We start from the raw sequence: 25,356 nt of genomic DNA, 5'->3' as shown, positions 1-25,356 counted from the left end.
CATTGCTTCTTCCCTGGCTTAAGAAGAGGAAGGGCAGATAATATACAGAATGAATTCATACAGGCCAAGAAAGATACTTATCCTTCTCCCTCTTATTACTCTTGTGAGCTGGACTCCAGCTGACAGCTATAGCCCTGTGCTACCCCCACAGCACAGGTTCTGACCTGCTCTGTTCCTGCCCTCACCTTCCTGAGCTTCCCCTTCTTTCTCTCCTGATCTTTCCTTTGTCCTCTTCTCCAGTCAGTTTCCAACAAGAGCTATAGTAAAGTATTTGGGCCCAATTTTCCACCAATCCTGCCCATCTTTTTGTGATGTAATCATATTTGTTTGTGCCACCAGCACTCTCGTCCCTGGTTGATGGAACTGTCCTTCAAGTTATGTGGGTGAAACATTACCCAGTAGTCCAGTGCTAAAACTGGGGCAGAAAGGGGCTCCAATCCTGCCTGTGTGCTGAGAAACACGGGTGATGCTGGCCATTAAACCATTTGTTTGTTGTGCCCACAGTGACAGAGACCACGCTTGACACAGCATCATATTTATTATTTTATTGTCAGTGGCTCATAACCCACTAACGCCAGTTGGGTTTTATTCTCACATCTGCTCACACACACCTGCTAACACACAGCTTCTCTTCACAGAGATATATTTTATTTTAAACAACTGGAACAAACCAGGATGCCCATTCAAAGAACTGTTCTTTACTAGCAGAGCTAAAGATAAGGGCTTGCAGCATGGTACAAGCTTGTATAAGGTTTGCATATTCCATGTTCCAACTAACAGCTGGAATGAGGTTCTGATGAGCCTTGTTTATCATTGTTAATGGCAGCCCCTGATTCACTACCCATAACCTGATATTAAATATCCTAAAAAGATATTTTCCTAGGTTGAGACATGAACAGACTCATGGAATCTACGATGTTTACTATAAGCTTTTTAAGAAGTTAACAACCCTGTCCAATCCCCTTTTCCCAGATGGAAATGAGAAGCCACAATAATCATATAGGCTTATGATTCCATGGAATCCATCCTCAAGGTGGTACCAGGTCACTCGAACCCCATTGTCCTCCAGCCTCTTCTTGTACAGCAAGCCATCGTCCCTCAGCACGTCGTACTCGCAGGTCAGGATGAAAGATTCTGGCAGCTGGTGAACAACAGAGTCTTCAGCCAGCAGTGGGCACAGGTTGGGTTCACAGAATCTCTTCACTGTCTCATAAACTTCGGCTATAAAATCAGTGGGCCTAAGTGGCTTCACACCTCTGACCTTAAATTCCTCAGGGATGTTGTCTGGACTCACCCACTTCCTATACTTCAGCCTCATGTCTGGAGGAATATGAGAGCCCTCCAAGACCTCTTGCATGTGCAGTGCATCCCCATTGAGGTACAGCAAAGCAAAGAAAGCAGCACGTTCCCGGAATAGCAGAGGGACCCCTCGATTTTGATGATAGGATGGTAGATTGAAGTCCAGTGCCTGAAGGCCTGGGTAGATGAGGATCTGAGCACGGAGTCTGGGGAGGTCTGACCTGCCTGCCAGGGTCTGGCTCACAGCAGCTGCCAGGTTGCCCCCAGCACTGTCCCCGCAGACAGTGACCCGGGCAGGATCCACGCCGTAGTGCTCCAGGTGCTGCAGGAAGTGCTGGGTGGCGTTCAGACAGTCTTCGTACGCAGCGGGGTATTTGTGCTCGGGGGCCAAACGGTACCTGCGACACGGAGACAAGAAAAAGGAAATGTCAGTAGCAGTAACCAGGAAATGGTCTTGTCTGCTGTTCTTTAGACCTATAATTCTGGGGTGGCTTGGCTCTAGGTTAGGATCGTCAGTGCCTCCAAACAGCTGCTCCTCCGTTTGGGATTGCAGATAAACTGTAAATGGTGAGTTCAGTCACAAGGAGTCACTGAAGTAGGATTGTCTCTGATTAATGATCTGAACAAGGAACAGCTCTTAGTGATGGTGAAAACTGCCTCTGTTCTTCTGACAAGATTATTTAATAATTGTGTGCCTCTGTTTCCCATGTGTAAAATGGGAGAATTTCAGTGTGATTATTCTCTTCTCCCATAGTTCCCAATTGCTTGGATCATCTTATCACATGTCCATATGTTCAGCACAAGGAAGACTTTTTTCACCTAAGTTTTTAATTGGCTTTTATAGACTTACTTAGTGTGCCAAATATTTCCATTTGTATCTTTTCGGAGTATCTCTGTGCATTAATAGTTAAGGGCTGTAAAATCTTCGTTATCTCTATTTCTCTCTTTATGAACTTGACTGAATCCCATAGAAATTCCTGTGCCAAAAAAGAACATCTCCAACACCAGCACAGCTCTGCTGTGGTCCCACAGCAACAATAATCTCCCAAGTACAGAACTGGGTAGTGTTCACTTACTGCACAGACACAACTACCGAGTCACTCTCCCTGGAGAGGTAGCGACACACCTTTTCATAGGTATCTGAAAAAGAAATATTGGTTTTAGTGCTTCACTATTGCTCTCTGCTTTGAGACAGCCTAAGAAATGTCTGTTCCAAAAAGGCTTCAAACTTCATCCCAAATCACACACTGAAACCACATCTTATTTCAATCTTCTAAAAAGATAAGAATATTCTTTCTACACTGCACAGTTCCTCCAGGAAGTATCTTACCAAGGCTTCCGAATACCCAGCCTCCTCCATGGAAAAAGAGGATGCCTCTCCTTGGCCCATCCGAGGTAGCTTTAGGCTGATAAACCCTCACAGGTACTTCATTAAACTGCAGATCCTGGATAAAGAGCTTTGGATCCAACCCTAGCTTCCGCCCCTGTCGCACGTATCGGCCAAAAGTGATTTGGCTGCAAAGCCCAGTCTTCTCCAAAATCCTTCCCTGTTAAAGGTAAAAGACATTAAGGCATCTTTAAAAGTCTGGAGTTAGCCAGGGTATAAAAACTCTGCATTGTACTTAGCTCAAACTTATTTGGAGGAAATTTTGAAGAAATACAGAACTCTGATTTGGAAATGAAACAATTTTCCCAAGTTCCCACACCCTGCAGTCTGTAGAAAAATTTGCTTGCACTACTCCAACCCAATGTCATTGTAACGTCACATCAGAAATTTTATAAAGATCAGCCAAAGTGGTTGTCTTGGAGTACATATTTTAATCATCAGCATTGTCCTGCACACATTTGTGGTCATTCTTGTTTCATTTATACTTGATAACAACCATATGTAGAAACAGTTCTTCATTGCTGAAACTCATATTCATTAATTAGACCATAAAACTCAGTGAATTTGCAAATCTAAAGTGCCAAGCTGTGTTGTGCAAGTTAGTTACTGCTTTTTATTCGCACAGCAGAGCTACTGAGCAAAATGAAGTTCCTTCCTTTCCCAATGCTCTTGCAAGCTAGAATATAAATCTGATGTAATAAGTGAACGAACAAGAAGCTGGGAATCAAACAGTTACAATTCACTGGCTGAACAAGATCCCTCTTTTTAATGCCCAGTGAGTCTGTCTTGTCACCTGCTAGAGGGGTTCAGGATTGCTGGGCAGCTTTGTCAGTAAATTTAATTTAAGGAGAATGTAAATGGTTTAAGAATCTGTGTGGAGGAAAACAAAGTCTGTGTGATAGCAGGTGTGATGTTTGTGGCTAAAGAAATGACAAAACGGAAGATTTTAAGAAATTCAAAGACAGCAAGTAACAGAGGCAGAGCTGAGGAGGGCTCTAATGCCGTTTATGCAACGCTGCCAAAAAGAGTCCAGGGATTAAGTAAAGCAGCCCTAACCGGATTGTGTGCCATAAATGTCAGCCGTGGCAGGAGCAGCGGAAGGGCTGCAGCTTTCCTTGGGCAAGGTGATTTCGCCTGAAGGTGCGGGAAGTTATCATGCAAAACACCAGCCCGGCTCCGAATTGGAGGCTGCCATCAGCCGGTCGCAATCTCCGCTAACACGCCCCAGGCACGTCCCTGAACCGGGAACGGGGTTTGCCCGCGACATGGGCAGTGTTCCCCGCAGCAGCCCGGCCGGAGGGTGCCCGGGACAGCATCCTCGACCGGGGGATGCTCGGGGCAGTGTTTGGGCCGGCGGCGCCCGGGGCAGCATCCTCGACCGCGGTGTCCGGATCGCGGGTGCCCTTGCAGTGTCCGGATCGGGGGACACCCCGGGGCAGAACCCGATCGTGGGGGCTCCCCGCATCTCCTCGCCATGATGCGGCACCGCCAGCATCCCATGGGGACAGCGGGGACACGCGGATCCTGCCCCCGGCTCCCCGTGTTGGTGCCACCGCTGCCCCCCCCCCCCCAGCCCGCGGGTCTCCCCGAACGCCCCCTCGCCCCCTGCACCGCCACTCACCAGCGCGGCGGTGCCGAGCAGCACGGTCAGCACCAGGCGCAGCTTGGCCGGCTGGTTCACCCCGGGCGGGATGTCGTAGCCGGGCAGGCCGAGCAGCACCGCGGCCGCCGCCAGCGCCGCCAGGGGCAGGAGCAGCAGCAGCAGCGCGGGCAGCAGCGCCATGGCCCGGCCGCGGCCCTGCGGGGCTCCCCCGGCAGCGCTCGGCAGAGCCGCGGCCCCGTCACGGGCCGAGTGCGGCCGCTCCGCAAAGCCGGCGCAGGGGTCATGGTGCGGGCGGCCGGGGGGAGCCGCGCGGAGCGGCCGAAGGCGCCGGCCGGGTAATCTCGGTTCAAGGAGGCCCGGCGTGACCTGCGCGCGGTACCGCGGAACGGCCGGGCCCGGCGCCGCCTCCCGCTGGCACGGCCCCCGCGCCCCCCGCCGCCTCTCCGCCGCGCCCGCTGCCCGCAGCTCCGCGGTTCTCTGCCGGCGGGAGGGGAGAGCGAGGGCTGGCTGCCCGAGCGCAGGGAAGGGCTGCTCTTGCGCAGGGGAATCTAAGGGAAGTCAGCATTTGTTTTTGTAAATAGTTCTGGTTTTTTGAGCCTTGTAGGATTTTTTTCCCTTTTTTCCTAAGGATCTCCTTAGGACGAGGAGCAATGGGCATATACTAAAACACAAGTTTCACCTCAACATGCGGAAGAATTTCTTTACACTGAGGGTGACGGAGCACTGGGACAGCGCCCACGGAAGGTGTGGAGTTTCCCGCTCTGGAAACACTCGAAACACACCTGGATGTGTTCCTGCTTCACCTGCTCCCAGGTGACCCTGCCTTGGTGGGGGATTGCACTGGATGATCTCCAGAGATCATTCCCAACCGTAGCAAGTCTGTGATTGTCATGTCCTCAGTCTGGCTGTTCTGAGTGTGCTCACTGCTGGTCTTCCTTGCTTTCATCAGCAGGGTGTAATGAAGCATCATGTCAGGAAAAACAATGTCTCATCCTGTAAATAAAACTCAAGCCATGGAGAAAGCACAAATCGACAGATTCTAGAACAGAATCACAGCACAGATTCTGCAAAGTTAATACTGGGGGAGACCCTTTGGAAGAACATGAAAACATTTTCCTTCATATTCTCTCTTTAAGCTGTAGCTTTCAGCACACACAGACCAAGAGCCCAGTTCACTGATCCTTCCTGCCTTTCTAAAACCTGATGTCAGCATTTCATCTCAGCACTATATCCTACCCTCTGTGGGGACAATGGAGACTTTCCAAAATGAAGAAGGACTTTGTAGAGCTACAATTATTTCAAAATCAGAGCAGCCCTTACTTGCCTCCAGCTAGGTGTGCCCCATCAACTCTGGCCTTGCACAGCTACTTTTGCAGCCATGGAATATTTGCTCAGTCTCCTCACTGAGATCTTGATTTCTGCCTATTTGTCCAGAGTTTTCCCTCCAGCTCATTATCTACCTTGCTTATACTTTTTAGCTAAATTAAGTCATGCTTTGTAGGCTATCAATGGACATCACAAACAAGCTGGCTGTAGAGAAAAACATTTAATCCAAATCATTCCACATAGATTATTTGTATAGAAGTAAATAATTTAGTAATTAAAGACAAGGAATCAATCAGATGCCAATTTGAAAAAAAAAAAACACAGCATATAGAGAAATTGTACTGTCAAAGGACTGAACTGTCAGAAGTCTCACAAGGAAAAGATCTGTGTTAATTTGAAGCTCATGGATCTCAGAAATACTATTTTACACATCAAAAGGTGTCACATTCTTGCAGAGCAGCACTACCTGAAGTGTGAGAGCCTAAGCAAAGTCATTAGTGGGAGAAGCAGAATGAGGGAGAGTTCTTTCTACAGATCTTTTATAAATGCAACAACCCTGTCCAATCCCCTTTTCCCAGATGGAAATGACAAACCATAATGATCAAATAGGTTTACAATTCCATGGAATCCATCTTCAAGATGGTACCAGGTCACTCGAACCCCATTGTCCTCCAGCCTCTTCTTGTACAGCAAGCCATCGTCCCTCAGCACGTCGTACTCGCAGGTCAGGATGAAAGATTCTGGCAGCTGCTGGATAACTGTGTCTTCAGCGAACAGTGGGCACAGCGTGGGCTCACGGATGCTTTTCACTTTCTCAAAAATTCCAGGCTTGAATTCACAGGGCTTGTGTGGTTTGTAGCCTCTGACCTTAAATTCCTCAGGGATCTTGTCTGGATTCACCCACTTCCTACACTTCAGCCTCATGTCCGGAGGAATATGAGAGCCCTCCAAGATCTCTTCCAGATTTGATGTGTCCCCTTGTACGTACTGCAAAGAATAGAAAACAGCACGTTCCCGGAGTAGCAGAGGGACTCCCTGATTTTGTTGGTAGGATGGTAGATTGAAGTCCAGTGCCTGAAGGCCTGGGTAGATGAGGATCTGAGCACGGAGTCTGGGGAGGTCTGACCTGCCTGCCAGGGTCTGGCTCACAGCAGCTGCCAGGTTGCCCCCAGCACTGTCCCCGCAGACAGTGACCCGGGCAGGATCCACGCCGTAGTGCTCCAGGTGCTGCAGGAAGTGCTGGGTGGCGTTCAGACAGTCTTCGTACGCAGCGGGGTATTTGTGCTCGGGGGCCAAACGGTACCTGGGACACGGAGACAGCAAAAGTAACAGCAGGAAATGTCCTAAGTGTAAATGCAGAATTTCTACAGCATCCTGGTGCTCCTTGTGTTGGAGTAATTTTTCCCTCAGAAAAAAAACCCATGAAGGTATTTTTATCTACTAAGCAGGTATTTTTCCAATGAATCATCATAAAGAAGTGATAGCCATAGGATGGGGCTGCAAGAATGTAGCATAGTTGGGATATTCCAAGAGCAGCCTTGGGATATTCCAAGAGCAGCCCTGATCACAAATTAAGTGATGTAACTTCATTTTTCTCTTCTAGCGTGGACTGCATCTGGTTTGAGGATTAAGTAATTTAACCAATCTGCATCTCACTGTTACTTAGGATATTTCATTTTTATAATTATTTTTTCTTTATTTAAATAACTGGGAGAGTTATATTTTTCACTATTACTAGTATTAGTAGTACTAATTATCAGTATTATTACTTACTAGCATTTAATTCTTGAAGTTCACAAGAAAGCTCCTTGAAGTTCACAATGTAATTACTCCTATTTAAACAGATCGGTGAATTGTCACCTTCCAAGTCGGTTTTTTAGCAATTTGTCAACACATTGGAACTCTCTACTGGAAAGCATTCCTTGGTTTTGTGTGGTGCCAGCATAGCTCTATGTTGGGACACACATGGACCTTACTGTGGGCTGTGTCTGCACTACTGGCTGATGGAGCAGGGAGAGAAAAGAAAAACAAACGGCCCCCTTGAAATTCTATCTGGACAGCTGGGATCCTGGGAAAATCATAGAAAATGCTGAGTTGGAAGGGACCCATGAGGATCATGGTGTCCAGATCCTGAAGAGGAGCATTCCCACCAGCTGCACATCCTTGCAGTGCTGAGAGGCAGCAAGAGGCAAAAAGGCTTCTCTGGGGCAGCTGGCCGTAACTCACCCCACGGACACCACCAGCGAGCCGCTTTCCTTGGCAATGTACTGGCAGATCCTTTCATGGGTATCTGGAACACATCGAAGGATGTTTTACTGCCCACAAATGATCCGGCTCCCCTCTCCCCTCTCCCCCTGCCCGCTGCCTCCCTTCACAGCGCTGGGTGGGAAAGCCCAGCCAGAGTTCAGCCTTCCAACGGCTGCAGATTATCTAACTTCTTTAATTCATTTTCAATTAATTGTTCTAATTAACCATAACCAATATATTAATTATAAGCTGTGTGCTAGTCTTAAATCACTTTTAGGCAGCATGTAGCTAACTTTCATTACATAGACTTGGTTGAGAAAATCAACGAAACTTTTAAAAGTTTTCCCAAACTAAGCCTGATATGCTTCAAAGAACAAGCCTGGGAGAGGGTATGTATTATTGAAATTGGATACAAGGAGGACAGAATTTATGGACTACAAGGACATTTTGTAGAAGCGAGAATATAAAGAAGCTAACAAAAGACTCAGTACATGTATGTTGGGAAGTCCCTACCGGAGGAAAAATATACTAAAAAGAGTAAAGAGGATAGAATACCAATTTATGAAAGAGAATTCACGAGCATTAATTTCTTTGTTTGCCAAAAGTATATAAACAGGTTTGTATCAGCGTCTGTGTGGAGGCCGGAATTCTGTCGGCCACATACACACGGTGGCTACGGGGGCGAGGACAGTGCCGGGGCGCTGTGGCGGCACCGGGCCGCGCCGGGCCGCACCGGGCCGTGCCGAGCCGTGCCCGGTCGCACCGGGCCGCACCGGGCCGAGCCGTGCCGGGCCGCACCGGGCCGTGCCGGGCCGCACCGGTCCGTACCGAGGCCGCAGCAGATCCAGCCGCCGCCGTGGAACAGCAGCACGGCGCCGCGCGGGCCCGCGGCCGGCGCCCGCGGCCGGTACAGCCGCACGGGCACCCGCCCGAGCCGCGCGTCCTCCTGCCGCACCCCCGGCGCCGGGCCCGGCCTCCGCCCGGAGAACACGAGGCGCCTGAAGGCCAGGCTGCTGCACAGCTCCATCTTCTCAAAAATCCTGCCCTGTTGGGAGAGGGAGGACAGCCGGGGTGAGCTGAGGGGAGGCGGCGCACGGACAAGCCCTGAGGGGGCACCCGGTGAGGGGGAGCCCGGAGAAGGGAGAGGCGTGTGAGGAGCAGCCGGTGAGGGGCACCAGGAGGAGGGCAATCGGCGAGTGGCACCTGGTGAGGGGCAAATGGTGAGGGGGCGCCTGGAGAAGAGCAGTTGGTGAGGGACACTCATTGAAGGGGCGCCTGGTGAGGGGCTGTTGGTGAAGGGGCTCCTGGAGAGAGTGAGGGGCAATTGGTGAAGGGGCTCCTGGAGAGGGGCAGTTGGTGAAGGGGTTCCTGGAGACTGAAGGGCAATTGGTGAAGGGGCTCCTGGAGAGAGTGAAGGGCAGTTGGTGAAGGGGTTCCTGGAGACTGAAGGGCAGTTGGTCACAGGGCTCCTGGTGAGGGAGGCCTTGCCAGCGCTCCCAAGCATCTCTCATCCCGCTAAGGTTTCCAGGGTTTCTGTTTTTTTTCTTCTTAAAAAGCATCCAGTGTCCCATTACTGGTACTTCCATTACCCAGCCTCCCATGTTACTGGAGGGCCCCAAGAGTGACCTAAAAACATCATGTGTGCTTAGCTAAAGTGGAAATCAAAGCAATCTCACTTTTTATAAATATTTAATTTTAAATTTAATTAGGGAAGCTCAGCTGATAAAGCTTGGGCTCTAATGGTTGACTTAATCCTTATGTAAGAGGGAAAATCTGACGGAAGTCTAACAGAAATTATTTTCCAAAAGCTGTCCTATCAAGTCAGCCCCTAGAAGAGAAGAGCCATAATTTAAGCCTTGACGGAGCTGGCAGGATTCTGGTATTTACACGTAGAACAAAATTAACATCTAACAACATTTCTTGAGGAGTTGCAGCAGAGTTACTCACCAGAGTAGATATAACAATCAAAACAGCAACAATAAGTCGAAGTTTTCCAGGATTGTTCACTCCAGGAGGGATGCTGCAATTGGCATACTCAGTTTGAATTGTTCTTATGATTGCTGGTATGAATAAAGCAACAAAAATCACCAGCAGTATTACTGGCAGTAGATAAAAAAATGCCATTTCAGGTATCCAGAGGTGATGTGTCTTCACACCTATCTATGAATTGGCTTTTTCAGGTAACAGCAAGGCCTGGAGCAGTCCCAGTTGCAGGAGATCTCTCAGGTGTTGCTCACTTTAAAGTCCTTGGAAATGTTGTGCAATGTGCCAGCAGTTATCACATTGGAGAAGAGTCAATGTGTTTAATTTCCTGTTTATCTTTATGGTGATTGTGGGACTGATAAAGGGTCTGGTATTGAATAGGGAATTCTTGGATTGTGGATGATAACATTGAGTGCTCAGAGACTGAAGTTGAGTCCTGGATGAAGTTCTAGTCTATGACGGAGAGCCAGCAAATGTGGAGATTAAATTATCCCGTGCAACTGATCTGCAGCCAGGACGTTGGGCATTCGCTTCCTGCATTGTGGGCATGCTTTACATAGTTTGGAATACATCCCTTTAACAGGGACATTTAGAAATGAAAATGGGAAGAAGGGAGGAGTGGGGGGCAAAAGGTAAGTAACAGGCTCTGCAAAATAAATGCATCAGTCCTATTTTGTTAGATTATTTGGGGCTTGAAGCAACCTTGGCTAAACCAGGTGTCCTTGCCCATGGCAGGGCTTTGGAATGAGATGAGGTTTAATGTTTCTTCCAGCCCAAACCATTCTGTGATTCTAGGATTCCATTCAAGCACAAGTTTTTCAGCATACACGTATGTTTGATAAACATAAGAAAACACTTAAAGCATTTTTCCCCTTGTAATTTAAACAAAGCTGTCAATAGAGTATTTCTGTTGGAACAGTTGCAATTCTAAAAGTCAAGTTCACTAATGTGACTTCATTTTCTTGAGTATAAAATACTAGCCCACAGACATCTTCAGATTTGGAATGTTAAACTCAGGTGCTACGTGTAGCAGAGAGTACAGGCTGTGCATTAGAGCACTGTAGTGTCAGTGTCTTTCTCCTTTGCCAAAACACACATTTCTAGGAAGAATGAAATCATCAACTGTAATTGAATAAAACAGATCACACCAGATGATGGCTTAAAATTTTACTGCATCTTTTGCATATATGTACTGAGAGAGCAGCACTTGTACTGGACAAGGGTCATCCAAACAGATTATTAAAACAGGCAGACTGTGCATGGACTACTTCAGCACTAAAAGAAACTATTCTTGAAATGCCTTTTATGGTGATCACACTGGCATAAATGCTTATTAACAAATTGTCCTATATGAACTTCTTCTATGGAATTTAGAAGCATAAAAGACCACAGAAATTTGGCAGTTCTTACAGAAAAAAAAGAAAAATGTTGCTATAAGCTTCTTAGAAAATTCACAATATTGTCAAGGCCCCTTTTTGCAGATGGAAATGACAACCAGTCCCTATTAAATGAGTTTATGATTCCATGGAATCCATCTTCAAGGTGGTACCAGGTCACTCGAACCCCATTGTCCTCCAGCCTCTTCTTGTACAGCAAGCCATCGTCCCTCAGCACGTCATACTCGCAGGTCAGGATGAAAGATTCTGGCAGCTGCTGGATAATTTTGTCTTCAGCCAGCAGTGGGCACAGCGTGGGCTCACAGAACCTCTTCACTGTCTCAAAAACTTCAGTTGTGCAGTCAAGTAGCACACGTGGTTTATAGCCTCTGACCTTAAATTCCTCAGGGATCTTGTCTGGATTCACCCACCTTTTATACTTTAATTTAATATCTATAGGAATATGGGAACCTTCCAAGACCTCTTCCAGTTTTGTTGCATTTCCATTTAGGTACTGCAACATGTAGAAAGCAGCACGTTCCCGGAATAGCAGAGGGACTCCCTGATTTTGTTGGTAGGATGGTAGATTGAAGTCCAGTGCCTGAAGGCCTGGGTAGATGAGGATCTGAGCACGGAGTCTGGGGAGGTCTGACCTGCCTGCCAGGGTCTGGCTCACAGCAGCTGCCAGGTTGCCCCCAGCACTGTCTCCGCAGACAGTGACCCGGGCAGGATCCACGCCGTAGTGCTCCAGGTGCTGCAGGAAGTGCTGGGTGGCGTTCAGACAGTCTTCGTACGCAGCGGGGTATTTGTGCTCGGGGGCCAAACGGTACCTGCGACACGGAGACAAGTATAAGAGAAGGAAATGTGAGTAGTTTTAAATGTATTGCTAAAGTCCTGGTTCCTGTAACCAGGAATACCCTGATTTCTGCAGAGTTTCATTTGTCTCCATAGGATTACCATCAATAAGATTAGGCGGTGCAGATTATTTTGTTATGATATCATCTGTTTATGATGTCTCTTAGGTCTTAAACAACACAGGACTACTCAGCTGCCAACTAAATGTAGGTTTTATTGACAATAATTTAGTTACTTTCTGCTTCAGTTTTTCATGGGTTGGACACAAATGACTTCTGGTTTATATCTTTGTTACGTAAAGTTACTTTACATATCCTTGTAATTCGTGCCATTATGCCATTATTTTGATAATGTATTAGCTTGTCATTCACACTGTGCTTCTCTAAGCATCAAGCAGGCTTTCCTTGAATAAGTGTTAAGGAGATCATGTAGCTTACTATCTGTTTACAATCAGTTTTGTGTTTGGAATTTGAAAATATTAATTCAAAATTTCATTATCCAACTAGATATCCCAAAGTGTAATTTGTGATGTAATCCGACAGTGAAAACAGCCCAAATGAGTCTTCAGTGTCTCCAAGCAACAGCAAATGAAGTTGGTAAATCACATACTCGAGAAGCCCCACAGAGACATTTCTCTGAGGAAGATTGTTGCTATGACTGAGGGGACAGGAGGTTATATTTACACTATAGGAAATAATCTCTCAAAATCAGCATGAGCAAAGACTCACCCCACAGATACAACCACAGATTCACTTTCTCTGGCAATAAAGCGGCACAGCCCTTCATGGGTCTCTGAAAGAGATTTGGTGGGGTTTGGGTTTAGGTTGGGGTGCCTTTTCTCTCCAGAGAAGAGATGTTATCTATTGGAGAAATCAAGGAATTGCAAGAAGGAAATGCTCTCTACTTTTCCCTGCTGCTTCCTACAAAGGTCCTCAGTTCTTTTGTACCTCCTCATCTTCCTATTTCAGTATTTTTCCCCCTTATATCATTGTCCTGTAAGAAAAACCACGTGATCCATAGCAGATGCTTTCTTCTGGCAGCAGGAATTACGAGATTGAACCTGTGGTTATATTCAAAGTTTGCAACTGCTACAGATCAAGAAACAACCAACTTTACTATTTGTGAAGTACATATTTCTTTAACTGAAATATTTCTGGTGGATATCTTACCAATGCTTCCAAATACCCATCCTCCTCCATGAAAAAACATAACTCCTCTCCTTTGGCTGGCAGATGGAGCCTTAGGCTGGTAAATCCTTACAGGCACTTTCTCAAACCACAGATCCTTGATGAAGAGCTTTGGGTCCGCCCCCAGAGTCTTTCTTCCTTGTATGTACCTCACAAAGCCCACCTGAGTGCAGATGCCAATGTTTTGCAAAAGCTTTCCCTGTTCAAAGGCAAAGAGAAACAGAGAGCTCACTCAAGAGAACCTGTATTTTCCAAAGGAAAGGAACTGTGTGGACAGTAAACTCATGGTGCCTAAGTCATGTATTTTTAGGGCAGTAATAAACTAAGAGAATACTTGTACAGGTATAGGAGAAAACTGAACAAGTAACAGCAGCATCAGGAGGGGTTATGAGAGAGTTACATGAACAAAGAACAGAACCCCAAACAATGCAACATTAACAGACTGGTGAGATAGATTCCTTTGCTTCCTCAGCAGGTCCTTTACCTAACATTGAAAGCAAGTTTGGTTTTCACTGGTTATTCTATCCTTCCCCCCACAGATGATGTGAAAACATAGCAAAAGATGATCATTCTGGTGCTGATTTTCATGGTATAGACACTTGCCCAAAGTAGAGTTGACTAAGTTAAGAATATATTTGATAATTGCTTTTTGATCCCTTTCCTAAGTCTCACTGATGTGTGCCATGCACTGACAAGAAGATCCTGACACATTTAGTAGGAATGAAGTTCTGTTCATTCCCAGTGCCATAGGGATATTCATGCCAGGTGCCAGAAAATGAATACAAATCAGAGCTACTGCTCCAACATAACGTTACATAAATAAAAGGCATATTCTCTGTTTTGAAATGCATTGTTCAGCTGTGCCAGTCAGTACTTTGGTCCTTAGGAATATTTGGATCAAGTTTCAATACTCAAGAATCAATACTCAAGATTCTGTTATGAATATTCTTTATTAGACAGCCACATTTGCATGGATTGTCAGTAGTGTCATAACTCTCAATATATTTATCTACAAAAGGCCTTTTTTTCAGTGATTCCAGATATTTATAATATTTTCCATGCCTGATCTTGAGGTAAGATTTCTTGAAGAAACTAAGACATTTTGCAATGTATTGTTTTTAATTTTTTACAGAAACTAGTCTTAGTGTCTCCAGCTGTATGATAAAATGATTTATTCTTTTGTATTCACTATTTTCCAAGCAGGAATGGAACAATACGAAGGATATTTTAACTTTTATATTCAACGTGTTTGTTTTCTTTCACCCTGTGTTGCTTACATTGCAGCATACAGTGCTGGTTTATGGTGGGCAGTGGATTGATGATTAAAAGAGAACTGGCTTTTCCAGCTGCTTGAGTGATGTTATCTCTTTCTAATTACAACTTCTGTGCAGCCAAAGCATGAGAATATATACCTAAAATTCTTTACTGTGGTTGACCATAATCTACAAAATTTCTGAAAGAGATTTTTTTCTCTTTGTTTTCATTTTTAAATTTTAAATAACTTATATCTCTAATTAATTTAGTAAATGTATGCACAACCTCTGTTACCTCCTGTCTAATGCCATGTCTCATCAGAGCATCTCTACACCTATCATTACATAGAAATACCTGTGATTCAGTGAGCTCCTCTGTCAGCAGAGCTCACCAGATGTCGAGTGAGTGCTGCTCTTGGAGACTGATTACCTTCCCACGCTCTTACAAGCTGCTTCACCTGGAGAAGTTGGGCTGGTCAGAGCCCCTCATTCCCATCAGACTATCCTGCCTAGTTGCTGCAGGAGTTACATAAATGTGCTTTGGGTAGAAGAATTCCTTCAGCTCCTCTTGGGCAATATTACATAATTTTGTCACTTGTGTGACAGAAACTTTTCCTTCCGAAGACCAATTCTGAAATGTTCAGCTTCTTACTTCATATTCAAAATAAATACAGATTTCTCACCCCCGTGCCCACAAAAAGCTTGAAAGCACGAGCCAGAGACATCTGGTATAGTCCAAACCAAGAATGGAAATACAAACGATCCTACATGGATAAACATTATAAATCAAATCATTGCTAGGTCAGCTGGAGTCAGGGCAGAAGCACAGTCAGACTTTCACACACTTGTGTTAAGGCAGTATTTAGGTACTGCCAGAGACAGAGCTGGGCAGGACTGGATTAGAGCAGTGCAGTGTCAGAAGTCTGGCAAAAGTTTCTTTAGCAACGCTCAGCTCAATAAAACATGCAGCACGACAGCAATGCCCTGCTCTGCTCTCCAGAACATAATTCCATGCAGGCTTCTAGCACAGTAGTAAGTTTAAAATCTACAGGTTCGCTGTTCTTCCCCCAAAAATCACACCAGGTTCACTTACCACCACAGCTGTGCATATTAAGATTATATGAATGATTCGGAGCTTTGCAGGCTGATTCACTCCAGGAGGAATTTCTGAGTTGGAAAAATCAAAATTAATTGCCCCTATGACCAACAATATGAATGCAGCAAGAAAACCAGCTAAGAATAGCACCAGCACTGTGAGTACAACTGCCATTTTGCTGAACTGCAGTGATCTGTCTTTGATTTGACTTTCCAATATATATTTGCCTTGTTACTTCCTGATTCTTTGTTAATCTTCCTGTTCTTTGTTTGCTCCAGTAAAAACCTTTCTCCTCCCTTTCACAAATACATTAGCAGGTATCTTTCTCTCTCCCACTTTCTTTTCCCTCCATTCCTGTTATCTCATAAAAGATAAGTTGGTCAAAGTCCTTGATTTGTTAGTAGACTTATGCCAGCAGCATTTTGGAATTTTTGTAAGAAACCAGTGCTTAGCTGGGAGAAGAGTGTTATGAGTGAACTGCATTAGTTGGAGGTGGAAAATGGACAGTGTGCAATTGTTTGTTTTGAATTTGTGGCACTACAAAACACCCATCTGAAGAGTTTCCTCAGGAGTGGGGACCTGCATGTGATGATTGTCACTCAAAAGGGCCAAAGGGATTGTCACCAGTGCTCTTTAGAAAGGTGCACTTAGAAAATTCTGTCATTACACAAAACTCAGTTCTTTTTAGTATTCGTGTTTTCTTCTAACAGAAGAACATGCTTTTAAAAAGCCACAGGAGGCTGACTTTAGATTCATAATTAGGTGACCCTGCTGCAGGTAACTTTGGGTAACTCTTGGTGCAACAAATACAGCTGAGAATGACTTAAGATAACCAGTGATTAAAGAGTTCTGAATCAAACTGCTTTATCTTGTTCTTGCTGAGGAGTAGGATTGTGTTAATGTAGGGAAGGTGTACTTTAAATGATGCAAATGAATTAATTGTGAATCTAAGTTTGCAACTCTTCAAACAACTAGGATGTCAGAACATTTAAATTGCAAATTCACAGGGAAAGAAAATAGGTAAAAAATCTAACCTTGTTAGGTAGCAGTGGCAGGGGGGGTTGAGTTCTTTTGTTTGGTGTTTGTTGTTGTTGTAAAGTCAAATTACAAGTATTGGGGGTAAGTACCTTGTCATTTTAGTTTCAAAACTTTATAAAAATTTAATTTCATATTGTTTCTCTAGTGAGAAGTTGAGTGTTTTTAATAGGGCACACAGTCATCATAAAATATTCTGAAGTAGAAGGAAATCTTGTTTCAAAAATCAGCAAAAGCCCAGATTTAGAAAAAAAAAATAGTCCATCTAGTGGTGGACTTCCAGTTTGTATTGTGTTTTCACAGTTGTGTGGTTGTATCCAGTTGTTTGGTAGGTTAATTACTGACCACAGCACAGATGTGACCAGGTAAAAGCAGCAGGATTGTGTCTCTGCCTGCCTGTGTTGTGTTGTTCCTTTCACCATGGGAGGGGGGTTTCAGTCGGGTTCATCAGTCAGTATGTGTTTAGCAAATGTAACGCTCACTCTTATACCAGAAATATTTGCAGTGTGAGTTTTTTATTTTTTGTTGTTGAAAGCATCACAGAATCACCATAGCATTACAGTGATAAAATAGATAAAATTGTGTTTCTCTGCCTTCTTTACATTATTTTTAGAACTTTTTCAACACAGCGGAACAGGTAGCCTTGAGCATAAGATAATCTTGAAAGAAAAAAGGGTTATGGAAAAGTCTCACCTCTGCACTTCTCTGACATCCACATACTCACTGAAGTTCAGGGATTCTAGTTTGAGAAAGTTGTTCCAAAATGAAACATCATTTCTCAGATTCCAAACAAAATCAAACTCATGCTAGCGGCAGTTTAGGATTTCAATGCTGCTTTTGACTTTCCTGTTTCTAGAGCAGTGTACTATTTGTAGAGACTAAACCTGGAAATTAAATTCATGGCTGCATTTCCAGTGTCTGCTGTAAGACTTCATAGTAGATGAGTTCTCCATCTGACACCATCAACACCTCTTGTCTGTCACAAGGGCCAAAGCAGACCTCAGTTGTTGTCTTCAGCATTTCTGGGCTGTTAAAGAATCTTCATGGAGATTCCTGTCTCTTGCCTTCAGTGTGTGTCAGCCATGCAAAGATACTGGAATTGCTGTAGTTTTAGTGAAACAGGATGTGCTGGGTGCCTTGCCTTTTTCATCTTGGTCTTATTAGTGTGTTTTTACAAGAATATTTTCTAGAATGGTGGTAGTTCAAATAATCTTAACATTTGTTTCAGAATCAGAATCAGAGGCAGAAATCAGAAACTACAAAATGCAGTCAAAATCCAAACTATGAATCAAAAGTGTTTATATTCCTTGCCAAGTATAGATTCATCAAAGATATTGCATGACTTGCATCTTTCTTCTGAAAAATACTTCTATAAACTGTTTATATAATTCACAATACTGTCCATTATCTTATTTGCAGATAAAAAGGAAAAAATCCCATAGCCAAAAAAGGCTAAAATTCCATGGAAGCCATTCTCGCAATGATACCAGGTCACTTGAACACCATTTTCCTCTAGTCTCTTCTTGTATAACAGACCATCATCCCGCAACACATCAAACTCACAGGTCACAATGTAGGACTCAGGGAGCTGGCAAATAATGGAATCTTCAGCTAAAAGTGGGGAAAATGTTGCTGCTAAAATTTCTTTGACAGCTTCATGTACTTCAGGTTTATATGATGCGGGTTTTGGTGGGACGTAGCCTCTAACCTTAAATTCATCAGGAATAAGGTCAGCACTTACCCATTTTTTATACTGCTGTCTCATACTATCAGGAACATGGCAGTTTTGTAGAACATCTTTCCAAACTGTGGGTTTTCTGTTAAGGTAACGAAAACAAAGGTAGATGATCATCTTCCGGGACAACATGGGGACAAAAGCGTTCTGCTGGTAGGAGGGCAAGTGGAAATCCAGCCCCTGGAGTCCTGGGTAAAGTAGCACCTGAGCACGTACTTTTGGCAGATCTCTATCATTCAGCAGTATTTGGCAAATAACTGTAGCAAAATTAGCTCCACAGCTGTCACCACTAATGATGATGAGACCAGGATCCACATGATACTCTTCTAAATTCCTCATGAAGTATAAGGTGGCATTGAGACAGTCAAAATATTGCCCTGGGTAGGGATGTTCAGGAGCCAGACGGTACCTGAAATGTCAAAGACTGTGGTTATTGTCAGTGGAGTTACAAACATTCCATTTGTGTTGTTTGCAGTTGCTGTGGTAGTTACGCAGACTTTTTTTTTTCTTAATTTTGAAGATTGTATTTCGGTTTAACTAGTGTAGTTTGGAAGGCCAAACTAATGATGCTACAGCTATTGTAGAACACTTTGCCTATAAGCACATTTCTAAATTAAATGAAAGGTTTAAGTGAAAAATAGGAATGCCATCTAAAAAAGTAAATATTTTCAGCATATTTTTCAGAAGAGTTGCAACTGAGAGCTGTATTCCCATAAATACTTCTATGGCAAAATAGCACTTACCCAACAGACACGACCACTGAGTTGCATTTTTTGGACATATAGCGGCATACTCTTTCAAAGGCTCCTAGAGAGAAAGTTTAGCAGAAATGATGATTTGAAAATCAAATATCCTTTTGAAACAAAAATACAGATCCCTGAACATGTGCTACATGGAAGGTACTGCAGAATGAGACTGATAAGGAACTCGTGCTATGGAATTTGGTCATTACAAATTAATACATTTTCTGTTGGCAAGTGGCTCTCAGGGTATCACACAAGGATGTAATACTTGCATGTGATACTGGGGAAACCCAGAAATCTGTCTGAGATGGTCTCACATCTCACTTGGTGGTCAACAAAAGGTTGTCTAAGGAGAGTGTAAGCTGAGGACAAACAGGAATAAGGAGCATGCAGGAATTTGAGGCTCAGGGAGCTCCTTGGAGACAGAAGCTGTCTTTATACCTAATGCCCTTGATTAGCATTTCTTCTGTGAATTAACCAAACCACTTGTTAAGCCCATGATTTTAACCTTAACCATAACAGCTTTGTGCAAGGAGGAGTTTTCTCACTTGCTTACAAAGGTGTGAAGAGGCATTTCTAGTTGCTCCTTTCGTACCTAGCATTCACTGCTTCCACGTGGTGGAATTCTTGTGCTGTAAGAAATGGTGGATAAATCCTTCCCTGTTTAACTTCTCCTGCTTCTCATGATTTTATAGTCAGTGGATCTGTCTTTATGCATCTTTTGCAGCCTGAAGAGTCATAGTTTGCTCACATATTCTCTGCACAGAAGCACTTTTCTCACCTAGGCAGCCTCTCCAAGTCTTTCCAGTACTGCTTTATCGTTTTTGAGGAGCGGGAGACAGAACTATAAGCACTAAACTGTATTTAGATAAACCATGGATTTATTAAAGTGGCATAAAAAAGTTTCCTGCTTTGTCTTTCCTACTAATAATTGCTCGTATTTTATTTGCTTTTCAACTGCTATTGTGCACTATGTCAACATTTTCAGGTAACTTCCTACCACAGTCCCAAGACCTCCTTCCTGCTCCTGCTTGGAGTCCATTGCTTCATTTATAAGGTCAGAATGCTCTGTTCATCTGTTTGACTTCTCTACATGCCATTTCTCCTGTCAATTTATTGTCTGATCCTCTGCTGTCATAAAGACATTCTGCAGTTTTTCAACCATCCATTTATGACCCTCAGAGGATTTAATACCACATCACCTTGCACCATCTTTTGTGTTTGAATAAATTGATTGAATAAATTGATTAGCACTGCTCCCACTACAGATCTCCTTATGGAAATCTCACAGGAACTTCCCATAACCTATCTTTTTTCTGTCTTTCAGTCAGCTGTAATCCAAATGAAAGACCTTCCCTCGTGTCATGGGTGTTTAGCCTCTTTAGGAGACTCTTCTGGAAATCAAAGTGGGTTTTAGCAACTCAGTCTCCTTTATTCATGTATTTGCTGACTTAAAAAACTTCCGTTGATGAAACTGATAAAGAGTGGGTTTAGATTAGATATTAGGAAGAAATTCTTCCCTGTGAGGGTTGTGAGGCCCTGGCACAGGGTGCCCAGAGCAACTGTGGCTGCCCCATCCCTGGAAATGTTCAAGGCCAGGTAGGACAGGGATTGGAGCAACCTGGAATAGTGGAAGGTGTCCGTGCCCATGGTGGGGACTTGGAATGAGAATGAGATTTAAGGTCCCTTCCACCCAAACTATTCAGTGATTCTAGGATTTGTGAAGTATGACATCCATTTGAGGAATAAGTCACAGTTATCTGGCCACTGATTCTTTTCAGTGTAGCATCTCTTAATTTGCTGTTTGCAGACTTCAGGCTTCCTAGGCTGGAGATTCCCAAAGGCCTTCTGAAAGCTTGTCATCATGTTGATTGTTTTCCTGTTATCAAACGCCAAAAGGAATTGAAGCCAAAGGTCAGGTCCCACTCTCTGTGTACAGGTATGGCTGTTACATCAAGCCATGCCACGTGAACAGGGACTCACTGTGCAACTTGTGGTGTGATTTTTCCTTCCAGTGAGAGGAATTCACCTGTCACTTAGATCACAGAGTGCTTGCCATCCCTGAAGTCCTCACTGCCACCCAGACTAGCTCTAGACCTGAGCCTGACTCTCCATGCAGACTCCTGTGCTCTGAGTGCAGCAGGGTAGGTTATCTGTGCCCCAGTGCAGAGGGGAACCCATGGCACAGGAGTTATGTCGTGATTCCTGCGCAGGGCTGAAGGATGCCAGGAAATTCAAGTCTGCCCAGTATAGTGCAGACCTACCCTTTGAAACAGTGAGGGATTCAAACCCCTCAAATTGCACTGCCCGACCCCTGGAACGAAGTTCAGATTTCCATGTTAGGGGCCTTGGCTTGCAGAGAAGGCACTTGGAGCCTTAGCTGCTCAGAAGGAGATCCAGAGCACTCAGGGAGCTGAGCTGAGAAAAGGGTTGTCTCCCTTTCTGGAAAAGAAATCAAGTATCCTCTGCCATGTCACCACAAGAATCAAACTTCCCCAAATCGCTCCTTCGTTATTTATATTTTCCTTCATTTGGATTCCTTGTTTTTGCATGAATGGGAATTTATTTACAGATTTTTTTTTTAATGTATTTAAATCCTTCCTTGGACCCATATTATATCTTTTATGTAAGATAGGGTAGTCTTAGTAGAGCAGCATCCCTCACTGAGAGCTGAGAACAGGGTGAGGAATTTCTGATCACAGGTCTCTTGCCCAAAGGAAGCAGAGATGGGACTCCCTTTAACATGGACTATTGATTCCACAAATACTTTCCAGTCTGTGCTGAGCAAAGACTGATGACACTGGCAAGGACAGGGCAGACATTGACTGACACATGCCTGAAGGCAAAAATGTAAAGGTTTGGATTTGACTTGAAAAATAAAACTTGCCCATTTCTTACTAATGCTCCCAAATGTGCCAGCGCCTCCATGAAAATAGAGAATTCCTCTTCTTTTGCCAGTGGGTGGGCTTTTGGGCTGATAAATCCTCAAGGGTACCCCATCTACTGTGAGATCTTTGATAAGCAGTTTGGAATCTCTCCATGGAGGTATCCCATTGAGAGCTACTCGCAGTATGGTGAAATCATTGCAGATCCCCAGCTTCTCCAAAATCTTTCCCTGTTGAAAAGAAAGAATTTGGAAGAAGAGGAGAAATGTTGGCTTGTTTCTGAACAGACAGCATTATTCTATGCACATGCAGTTCAATATGTACAGGATACATCTAGATATTTGTTTTAAATTTTCATATAAAACCATTTCCCAGCATAAAGTGGCTGTAGTTGGACTGAAAAATCTAAAGAAGCTTTTAAGATTAGCCATATTGATTTTATGAGTTAATTTAACCTGTTTTGGGTTCATATATCAATGCTTACAGGCTTCAGGAACATGAATTGCTTTTTTCTTCTTTTTTTTTTCCCCTTAAGTAAGCCATTTTCCTCTAGCTCCCAAATATCTTACCTAAGCAAAAATGAAATCCCCAGGTTAAGAAGTTTAACTTACCGCAACCATGGTTGTAATCAGCAAGGAGTGGAAAAAACGAAGCTTTAGAGGTTGCTCAATTCCAGGTGGCAGTTCCGAGTTGAAAAAATCATATAATACAACCCCCAAATACAGTGCTGGTATTAAAATAGGAGAAATAAAGAACATTCCTATAATTGCTAAAGTTGTATAAGCAGATGCCATTTCACTTCAACAGGAATGAATGCTCTAAACCCAATGCTGGCTTAAGCCTTGTTTTCAAGTGCATCTAAGGTGTCTTCACGGGACACTGAGTGCTCAGTTCATATGCAGAAATTAAATGTTTATTAATGTTGCAATGCAATGTCATGCAATTTTCTCCACCCCTCTTTTGCTAATGATATTATTCACAACACTTGTATGCTTTCTTTGTACCCTTTACAAAAGGTGGGATTCAAACTATATGGAAGTGATTAATACTATGAACTCTTCACTAACAAGGAGAAATTATTATTCAGAGGGGCCTTGATTTGAAGATGGTCTTTTTGGTTTGTAGTGGATTCATTATGGATGGACATTCCTGTTGCAGTGTTAAATTTTAATGGTGTGGGGCTACTTGCATTTGTAATCAAAGCATATATATAGACTTCTCTAAGAAGAAAAATACTCAAACCCACATTTTTTATAAACTCTCTTTCACAGGGGAATGCACTGACACATTCATGCTTTAATTTTTGTTCAAAGAAGAGTATATTTGCTCTGTGTTTAAAATCAGTGCAAACCTGAATGTACACAAAGGTCTCTCCAGATACTTGAGGGTATGTTTGTAGATTGAAACCACTCTTGCTTCTGGTAAAATCTTTTTAGCAATTAACCCTCAGGGTTTCATATTCACTGTAATTCTTGTTTGCAGTCCAGTGTAGAGGCATTATGAATACATATGTATTGGTGAGGGATTGGTAATAGTTGGTGGCAGTTGTTTGGTGAAGTAATTTTTCTGTTTTGTGTTCTTCTTACTAGAATTATATTTTCTACACAATTTAAAATTTCCAATTGCCAAACATTTTGTGCCTTGGCTTTTAAAGTGGAATTCCAGTCTGAAAACTGAATTAGTCTTTAGTTTCATTAGCACAGTATTTAAATCAAAGCAACACTGACAGCTGATTTGCACAACATTGGCTTGTGGAGGTAAGGATGTGTGGGATGAAGCGACATCATACACTTGTGCCAAAGTTTGTGAAATAGGGAGATCATTAGAGCCTTTTTGTGCTGAGATTGGCTGATTTGGAGCCTTTCCCTTCCACAGAGAACAAATTTAGGACATAAGTAGTTAAAATGTTAGACTGTAGAGCATTGAAGCCAAACCCAGATGCCCATGGCCAGTGCTCAGCTTGTCCTAAGCTCATCAGATGTTCTCCACAGGGCTCTGCAGCACAGCTGGGGCAGCCCAGTGGTGTTTGTGGTTATTAGTTCTAGAAATGTTTCCCTGTAGTGTGATATTATAGCACAGCCTGTGGGGATTTGGCTTTGTTTTGCCATATATTCCTGTAAGAACAGCACAGTTTAACTAAGTGCTTATTTCTGATGTCTGTGCCATCAGTCAAAATACCCTGAAATAAATCTCCACATAGATATCAGCTCTGAATCTTGTATTTCAGCATTCCTGATGATTTCTTATATTTGCATCCTCAGAGGAGGCAATTTCTGTGCTTTCTAAAGAATCTTTAATCAAGAATAAAAAATTCTTAAAGGTACTTAGTATTTCAGTGGGAGTAAATGAAACTTCTAAAGGTGACCAAAGGCAATTAAACACCTGCTATTTGTATGATCAGGTTATGAAATCCTTATACCAAAGAGGACATGTCTGTCTGCTGTTACCTCTATGAGCTCTTGCTGACACTGTTTTGACACAAGACTTCTTCTCCTATTCAGTGAGTCAGTAATTAATCAGCTTTAATCAAAACCAAAACATCTCACACATGCCACCTCACATGTTTTGAAACCTTGATGGACCTGATAGCGTAGGAGGAAAATTGCTTTACTGTCTTTTTATTTAAAAATAAATTTACAAAGGGACACTTTGGAGTTTTTTGTTCATTTGCTTTTTGTTGTTACACCCTGGCAGTTATCTACAGAATCTGTTGTACAGTCATGACAATCTGAACAAAAAGCTTTCAGTTCTGTATTACAGCCTTTCTGTTGTTAAAGAAATGTAGGTGAATCAATGTTTCAAAATAATATCCTAATGTTTTAATCTCTTAATTTGTTGTACTGTTAGAGTATACTCAGCACGTGAACTTAGAGTTCTAGCTCTGTGCTGTTTGCACTCCAGTCCTCCTTGTCCTGTTAACACAATGTCCACGTGTTTCCAGAATCAAGAAAATCCTATGGTCTGAGACTGCTTGGTCCTTCTGGGGATGTTTATGTTGACAATTGTGTGATGGTGCTTGGTGCCTTATATTTCATATATTTCAGCTATTTCCAGTCAGGCCAGCCATTCCTGTACCCACAGGATGGGTAGGAATATCTATGGTCAGTGTCAGATTCTCAAGTTGTTACAAAACAGTCAGTGAGGTTTTCAGTGGGGTTTTTTCCCAGTTGTTTTTGAGGTGGTAAATGTCAAAAGAATGTTTTTATTTCATTTGAATCCACTGCATGAAATGAGTACCTTGTATCTTCTCAAACAAAAAGGCTTCTTCTCTATCTGGCAGTAGAGAGGTAGTTCTTTAAATGGTGGGTGTTTGATGTGTTTTGCTATAGCCATATTTTTGTTTTTC

The 25,356-nt window shown here is 43.5% G+C and overlaps 5 protein-coding genes across 13 annotated transcripts in view; 1 reads left to right on the top strand and 4 right to left on the bottom strand.

Annotated features, from left to right (window-relative positions):
• Positions 1-530: 530 nt before the first annotated feature.
• Positions 531-4,657, bottom strand: LOC128798917 (arylacetamide deacetylase-like 4). Its single transcript, XM_053962877.1, has 4 exons — positions 4,308-4,657; positions 2,630-2,846; positions 2,376-2,439; positions 531-1,697 (listed from the first exon to the last, which is right to left on the bottom strand). Exons 1-4 carry the CDS (start codon positions 4,467-4,469, stop codon positions 923-925), a joined length of 1,218 nt encoding a protein of 405 aa, XP_053818852.1. The 5' UTR covers positions 4,470-4,657; the 3' UTR covers positions 531-922.
• A 1,163-nt stretch (positions 4,658-5,820) lies between these two features.
• Positions 5,821-9,336, bottom strand: LOC128799027 (arylacetamide deacetylase-like 4). The gene is made up of 4 exons (XM_053963080.1): positions 9,066-9,336; positions 8,691-8,907; positions 7,842-7,905; positions 5,821-6,918 (listed from the first exon to the last, which is right to left on the bottom strand). Exons 2-4 carry the CDS (start codon positions 8,887-8,889, stop codon positions 6,144-6,146), a joined length of 1,038 nt encoding a protein of 345 aa, XP_053819055.1. The 5' UTR covers positions 8,890-8,907; positions 9,066-9,336; the 3' UTR covers positions 5,821-6,143.
• Positions 8,845-25,356, top strand: part of DHRS3 (dehydrogenase/reductase 3) — a 75,526-nt gene continuing 59,014 nt past the window's right edge. For 4 of the 9 annotated variants that reach the window (XM_053963088.1, XM_053963092.1, XM_053963081.1 and 1 more), the window contains exon 1: positions 8,845-8,933. The gene's annotated coding sequence lies outside the window, so the exon portion shown is untranslated. Of the gene's footprint in view, positions 8,934-8,962; positions 8,982-9,003; positions 9,069-25,356 lie in introns of those variants that run through there. The other 5 variants (XM_053963089.1, XM_053963087.1, XM_053963084.1 and 2 more) reach the window with 5 other exon arrangements.
• On the bottom strand, positions 11,181-15,786 carry LOC128799025 (arylacetamide deacetylase-like 4). The gene is made up of 4 exons (XM_053963079.1): positions 15,610-15,786; positions 13,246-13,462; positions 12,805-12,868; positions 11,181-12,051 (listed from the first exon to the last, which is right to left on the bottom strand). Exons 1-4 carry the CDS (start codon positions 15,784-15,786, stop codon positions 11,277-11,279), a joined length of 1,233 nt encoding a protein of 410 aa, XP_053819054.1. The 3' UTR covers positions 11,181-11,276.
• On the bottom strand, positions 17,155-22,804 carry LOC128799023 (arylacetamide deacetylase-like 4). Its single transcript, XM_053963077.1, has 4 exons — positions 22,622-22,804; positions 22,024-22,240; positions 19,126-19,189; positions 17,155-18,791 (listed from the first exon to the last, which is right to left on the bottom strand). The coding sequence occupies exons 1-4, from the start codon at positions 22,802-22,804 to the stop codon at positions 18,017-18,019; spliced, it is 1,239 nt and encodes a 412-aa protein (XP_053819052.1). The 3' UTR covers positions 17,155-18,016.

Source organism: Vidua chalybeata, chromosome 22 (genome assembly GCF_026979565.1).
Source record: "Vidua chalybeata isolate OUT-0048 chromosome 22, bVidCha1 merged haplotype, whole genome shotgun sequence".
NCBI classification, from domain to species: Eukaryota; Metazoa; Chordata; class Aves; order Passeriformes; family Viduidae; genus Vidua; species Vidua chalybeata.
Note: the sequence above shows the minus strand (reverse complement) of the source record. Positions and strands in the feature narration are given on the sequence as shown.

Coding starts and splice junctions, on each gene's coding strand:
- LOC128799023 (XM_053963077.1), bottom strand. CDS start 22,804: ATGGCATCTGCTTATACAACTTTAGCAATTATAGGAATGTTCTTTATT. Junction 19,190..22,023: donor TGGCACATTTGGGAGCATTA/GTAAGAAATGGG, acceptor CTTTCTCTCTAG/GAGCCTTTGAAAGAGTATGC. Junction 18,792..19,125: donor TCAGTGGTCGTGTCTGTTGG/GTAAGTGCTATT, acceptor TTGACATTTCAG/GTACCGTCTGGCTCCTGAAC.
- LOC128799027 (XM_053963080.1), bottom strand. CDS start 8,889: ATGGAGCTGTGCAGCAGCCTGGCCTTCAGGCGCCTCGTGTTCTCCGGG. Junction 7,906..8,690: donor CTGGATCTGCTGCGGCCTCG/GTACGGACCGGT, acceptor GATGTGTTCCAG/ATACCCATGAAAGGATCTGC. Junction 6,919..7,841: donor TCGCTGGTGGTGTCCGTGGG/GTGAGTTACGGC, acceptor TCCGTGTCCCAG/GTACCGTTTGGCCCCCGAGC.
- LOC128799025 (XM_053963079.1), bottom strand. CDS start 15,786: ATGGCAGTTGTACTCACAGTGCTGGTGCTATTCTTAGCTGGTTTTCTT. Junction 12,869..13,245: donor ATGGGTATTTGGAAGCATTG/GTAAGATATCCA, acceptor AATCTCTTTCAG/AGACCCATGAAGGGCTGTGC. Junction 12,052..12,804: donor TCTGTGGTTGTATCTGTGGG/GTGAGTCTTTGC, acceptor TCCGTGTCGCAG/GTACCGTTTGGCCCCCGAGC.
- LOC128798917 (XM_053962877.1), bottom strand. CDS start 4,469: ATGGCGCTGCTGCCCGCGCTGCTGCTGCTGCTCCTGCCCCTGGCGGCG. Junction 2,847..4,307: donor TGCTCGGCACCGCCGCGCTG/GTGAGTGGCGGT, acceptor TACCTTTAACAG/GGAAGGATTTTGGAGAAGAC. Junction 2,440..2,629: donor CTGGGTATTCGGAAGCCTTG/GTAAGATACTTC, acceptor TTTCTTTTTCAG/ATACCTATGAAAAGGTGTGT.